The sequence below is a fragment of the Mycena indigotica genome, assembly GCF_014461135.1.
Source record: "Mycena indigotica strain 171206Taipei chromosome Unknown Mind.scaff0018, whole genome shotgun sequence".
Lineage (NCBI taxonomy): Eukaryota > Fungi > Basidiomycota > Agaricomycetes > Agaricales > Mycenaceae > Mycena > Mycena indigotica.
In genome coordinates, this window is record NW_023503017.1 from 421,968 (window position 1) to 427,826 (window position 5,859).

Here is a 5,859-nt window from a genome sequence, read left to right on the forward strand (position 1 = left end):
CTTGTTGTTTGAGTGTTTACTTGAACTGGTGAGCTCGAGTGAGGAGTGCAGGTCGAAACCAGGTGCCTTTTATATGTTTCTCCCCCTCCCTGGCACCTCGGCTTTGTGCTATCTCCCGCCTGTTTCTATTTTTCTTGGATTCTGGAAACACAAGTGCTGACCAGCTGCACGTTCACAGGACATCCCCATCTGCCAGAGATACATGTGCTGATTCGTCCACAGGAGCCAATGACGAGCGGGTCTGGAACAAAGGGACGGGGCCCGCGGACGCTAGTTGGCCCGGCCTCCGCCCCCGCCATGCTCAAGTGGAGCATATTATGTCCAAGAATGCACTGTTGTCGGCGCGGCGACACGAAAGCTTGACGGCTGTTGACCAAACTGAATCGACCAGGATGGTGCGTGTGTAGAACGGTGATATGCGAAGTAGTTTCATCCACTTCACCTCAATAGACCTGTTTTGAACTCTCTTCAACAGTGTAATCGCCGGCGGGCATTCAACTGAGCTTTGGCCATCCGGGAAGCCAAGGCCTCTGACACACTTGAAGCTCGCCACTGAACTATTCATATCCTCCATGATTTGCGGCCATGCACGTCACCCACAGAAGCATCGTCAGTGAGCCTCAGTGTTGATCGACCTTCGCATCTTTCATTCCGCCTTTCGCGGCTGCCAGCTGCCAGCCATGCGATTTATTCTGGTCATGACACAGGCGACGTCATTGGCTGGGCAGTCGGCCGTTCTGCGATCGTCTCTAAAATTAGCATTGGTCGGGTAACGAGTTACCGGTCATGTTTTCGAGAGCCTCGCCGAATGATTACTCTACAGGAGCAACCCATCCGTCGACGGGCTTCGGATGAAAGCGGAACACATCCCGATACCTCGGGAAACGATTAATTAACAGATTTAATCAACAAATTTCAAGTGGTATATGACGCCGACGCGGACGACGCGGATGTTATGCAGCAAGGCGTTTTTTGTCCCTGTTCACAGAGTGATCGGGATACAGTTGATCGCAATGAGACTGCCCCACTGCTCCTTGGGCGCCTCGCAGACGACTTCCGTGCCGCCGCTAGGACGCATCAGTACCTCTACAACTCGCAGGACTGGTCTATACACACCAGTTGTTGCCCAGAACTGTGATGGGGGAGCAGCTGAGGCCGACTGGAATATCCAACAACCCGCTAAGGTCGAGCCCGACGAGCGCCGCGACAGAAGAAGCGACACCGCTGCTCGAAGAGACGATACTGGCGCAGCATTGCGGCGAGTCGGTGCGGGCGGCGGGGGTGCTGGCGGCAGCAAGGGCCTGATATTGTGAGTGCTGGGCCACCGTTCCTTTGGATTTGAATACTTACGGCGAAGGCGAAGGCAGCGACGAGTTTGGAGAACATCTTCTTGTTCGGGAGGGTGCTTTGGACGAATGAGTTCGAGTGCAGAATGAAGGACGAAGAGGCTGGCTTTTATCCCTTTCGACTCTGGCCTTGTTCGTTTCCCGTTGCTATGTTTCTCTGCCTTCCTTCTTCCATTCCGACCATGAAAACATTCACTGACGAATACAGCAGCCAGAGCGCTCATTGCCTCATAATGCGTCCTCTCTGCCAGATATATATCGGCACGGAACCGAAAAGTGTCTCTAGGCCCGCTGCTAACCTGCGCTGAGCGGAGAATGAGGGTGAGTTACTCTCGCAAATTGACCAGGAAATTTGCAGATGCTGAAACACTGCACAGCACAATCACCATATATTTTAGCAGAAAAGAGGCGATCAACTCTACCCTTCATCGAATCATCACTATGATTGTGGTAGGCTTTCTTTCTTTCTTTCTTTTTTTTCTTCTTCGCTTCCTTTTTTTTCACTCCTCCTACAGGTTCCATTCCAGACTTTTATCGCAGCACCGCTGACATGTCTTATTCTTTGCAAGTATTCGCGGGTAATCAGGTAGAGAATCGGCGCTGCATATAATTCGGACAGGAATCATCGAACACCGACATCGTGCGACATGTGGTCACGTCATCGATATTTTTTTTCAATCCCCTTCGCCCGGAGCCCCTCACCTGCTCTATCCTCTAGACGGCATCCAATGAAACATGCGGCGATATTGACACGTTGTCCCGGGGAACGCCAACCGAAACATCCGCACATGAGTCTCCTTTTCCGAGTCGCCCTTCCTTCCTCCAGTCATGGCTGCCGCCATCCCCACCAATATCTTTTCTTACCTTGTCGGGCCACACGTTAGCTTTGTTTTGCTTCTTTTCTGTTGACTCATTAAACCTCAATCACAGCTCGCGGGTGCATCCGTTGGCGCCGTCTTCCTTGGTGTTGTCTTCCACCAGTTCTCCAAATACCTTTCGAGCTGCTCAGACGAGCCGCTATATCGTCGGGTGTATGTCTGCATTGCCGTGTTTTTGACTACAGGGAGCGCCGCGCTCGAATTGTGCGTGTTTCGTTCAGCCGTGTCTGTACTGATTAATCTTAATTATAGCGCAATGTCATGGGAAAAGATTATCCTTGCGAAGGAATTTCTGGGGGACCCCGACCTGCAAATGACAGGAACAAGCTCAATGAGTGTCCTCAATGTCTGCTCTGTCATCTTGCTGTTGGCTAATGGATGACCTTCCAGGCCGCCTTCATTGCCATCTATGTGCAAAGCTTTTACCTGCATAGGCTATTCATGCTGTCGAAGCGGAACTGGTACCTCGTTGCCTTTCTCGGCACCGTTCTTCTCCTCGCTTTCGCTCTCAGTCTTGCCGCTGTGTGTACTCTGTTCTCTAGCTGCTCTCATAACTTGATTATTAGGTTGGTGTGCGGTTGCGCCCAGCCGCGTCAGACGCAAGTGATACCCCAACGACTTTGCTTCTTTGTGCGTGGTCCTCTGCGTAGTATCACTTACCCATGTTTGTGTCTGATTCACAATGCTAGACAACATCCATTTCGCAGTCATTCTTGGTGCGCTTCACTCATAAATGCACCTTTGCTTCGTCCTCTCAACGCTGTTTTCTCTAGTGGGAGACCTCCTGCTCACGCTTACCACTGTCGGGTACCTTGTTTATTACCGCAAGAAAGTCCTCCCGCAGAGTGCAGGCCTCTTTAAGAGCCTCATCATTGTCGTTTTCCAGTCTGCTGCGCCGGCGACGTTTTGGTCAGCTGCTGCGCCTTTTGCTCCAAATTCACTGACGCCCCATGGTGCAGGATCGTTATCGAGTTTGCCTTCTGCGTTGCTTTTCCCAATCGGCCTTTTGCCCCGTTCGCACGTGTAACAGCGACGCTTGGGATGAATTTGGTCCTCAATAAGCTCTGGGCGATATCGCTTCTAGCCACGCTCAACTCGCGACGGAAGACTTCGATTTCGGGAAAAAGGATTTCGGGGACAAGTAATGGGAGAGGGACTCAGAATGAAGCCCATATTCGGACTGGCTACTGAAATTTCAATACGTTTAAGCACTGTACAACAGTCTATGATTGCAATGAACAGGGTTCGACCAAGTTTTGTTTTCGCCGTCCACATGTCGTGTCTTCATGGCTGACTCATCACCTGCGCCACACCTCTGGACCATCCTCCACACTTTCTACCCAGTCTACGGGCGAGACGGCCCGGAAGCACCCATCGTCACTTGAAAGCTTCAATGCTCGGGGCAAGACTCGTTTTCCGATGTTTTAAAACCTTCGAGCGGCTAGGAGACCGCATAACTGGCGCCGCTGGCCCATTCTTCGTCGCGTTTGCAGTCATACTTACGGGGCTCGGCTCGGCCTGTTTCTGTATGTCTTTCCTGTGCTCCGTCTCGCAACTGACCTTCCCCAGTCACGATTCTACTCCCTACCCTCTCATACCCGCTCCTCACCACCCCGCTATGCATCCTCATTGCCCTCAATATGCACGGCCACTACTTCCTCGTCACACGCGTTCGCCCAGGCTTCGTTGGCCCACCACCACCACCCCCAGTGGGCATTTCACCAACACAGCAACCACAAAGTCGAGGGCGGATAGAAGACAGCGCCTTTTTATGGGCTCTACCACCACACGCAAACACCAGCGGAGGAGAGGCACGAGTGACGAGGGCGGCGACGACGAGATGCAAGAGATGTGCTGTAATAAGGCCAGAAGTACGTGGCTCACTTGCCTTGGTTTGTTTACTCAAATGGACAGCGAGCCCACCATTGCCGGATATGCAATCGTTGCGTGCTCAAATACGACCATCACTGCCCTGTTGGTGTGCTTCCTCCTCGTTTTCGTGGTCTCATGCCTCGTCTCAGTGTCCGTCTCCCGCATTGTCCCTTCTTCCCAGCTCACAGTCCACCAGGGATAAACCAATGTGTCGGGCTCCACAACGAACGCCATTTCGTTCTCTTTATGGCCTACCTTGTTGTTGGATGTGTGGCCTTCTGCTATACTAGCTGGGAGATAGGTCTGGGTGTCTTGGGATTTGGCGTGGAGTGGACGGTCTGCCCCTTTTTTTCGTTTTTTGTGTGTCTTAACTGACAAAAACAGTAGAATTGGGATTACACCATTCCTTCGACAATCTTCCTCCTCATCTACATTCTCGCCGCAGTCATGTCGCTCGCGGTGGGCATCATGCTGGCCTTCCATCTGCGCACTATTGCGAATGGGGAGACAACGGTTGAGGGTCAGGACAACGAAGTCTATCGCAAAGTCGCGGAACAGCGCGCTGAGGCGTTTGTCAACTCGTACGACCTCGGGAGTGGGCTGCGGAACATTGCTCTCTTCTTCAATGTCGCTATTGGTATGCTTTGGTTTCATTCCCGATAGAGTCTGACTTTGCTGTGATAGGCAAACACTCACCATCTCCAGCGCCATACCCGCTATACTCCCTGCTCCTTCCCATGCGAGTACATCCCTACACAGACGGCTGGTCATGGGCACGTAGAGAGGGTTACGAACAAGGGCATGCTGGTATAAAGAGAGGCGAAGAGTTGACTGATGAGGAGGAAGAGTTCCCTGACTCCGAGCCGTAGCATTGGTGAGTTTTTTTTTCAACTTGTTTCCGGAATGAAGAAACCCGCCGGGGCCATTTGACGCTCGCGAGCCGCTGCTTTGTGGCACTCGGGGAGTTCTTTTGGATGATATCATATCCGGCTTTTCTCTCATACCTGACTTGCCTTCTACTGGACGTTGTTGTTATTCAGTGCTACGACTGATTGTTTATTTAGGTATCTGCCGCCTTACTGAGCTGTATACTGATCTAGAAGTACGATGTTTCTGTGCCTTGTGGGGAGAGTAACGTACCACTTTAGGTTGTAACTGCGCCAATGTGGGTTTGACGATGGCATCGGACAAGAACATCTCGTTTGGGGTTGACCCTGTGCGTGTTGCGAAGCTTGTCCCAAAACGTTCGATTTTCCAATATCGTGCAACTTGGGATCTTGCATGGCTCGCTGCTCTGCATGGGACCTCTTAGTCGAAGGGTGCTGGCAACAGACAGCCTGAACTTTGGTGTTGTGCACAGTTGAGTACTGACTTGCCGACAACCAATTTAACACCACGGACCTAGTATCTTGAAGCCCAGCATAGCTTTCCCCACGTGGCAAGCTGCACGTTACAAACTTGACTTAATCGAGGGTAAGGCGACATCGGAGTTTCAATTGAATACTCGCTGCTCTAGGCGACCTCAGGCTCAAGTTTCATTGGGTAACAGTGGACCACCCAAGTACTAGTGGTTGTTTGCTATTCCTATATTCCGTCCTTAGGACCAGGAGCGCTTCGTAGGTTCGCGAAGAATCAACGATGCGGCGTTATCACTGAAGCTGAGGGTACCGCTCAACAGGTCGCTTGCCCCGAGTGAGTTTTCGTCATCATTGGATATACGGCGAGGATAATATATAAGTGCAGATCGGCGTTGACCCTCCGCT

The 5,859-nt window shown here is 51.8% G+C and overlaps 2 protein-coding genes across 2 annotated transcripts; both read left to right on the plus strand.

Annotated features, from left to right (window-relative positions):
* Positions 1–2,174: 2,174 nt before the first annotated feature.
* MIND_01407000 (uncharacterized protein) lies at positions 2,175–3,415 on the plus strand (the record flags this gene model as incomplete). Its single annotated transcript, XM_037370470.1, has 8 exons — positions 2,175–2,225; positions 2,277–2,428; positions 2,477–2,570; positions 2,615–2,746; positions 2,791–2,854; positions 2,914–2,940; positions 2,998–3,133; positions 3,184–3,415. The coding sequence occupies 8 exons, from the start codon at positions 2,175–2,177 to the stop codon at positions 3,413–3,415; spliced, it is 888 nt and encodes a 295-aa protein (XP_037213062.1).
* A 202-nt stretch (positions 3,416–3,617) lies between these two features.
* MIND_01407100 (Palmitoyltransferase) lies at positions 3,618–4,965 on the plus strand (the record flags this gene model as incomplete). The annotated part of the gene is made up of 5 exons (XM_037370471.1): positions 3,618–3,750; positions 3,794–4,095; positions 4,139–4,432; positions 4,484–4,733; positions 4,781–4,965. 5 exons carry the CDS (start codon positions 3,618–3,620, stop codon positions 4,963–4,965), a joined length of 1,164 nt encoding a protein of 387 aa, XP_037213063.1.
* Between the last annotated feature and the right edge of the window lie 894 nt (positions 4,966–5,859).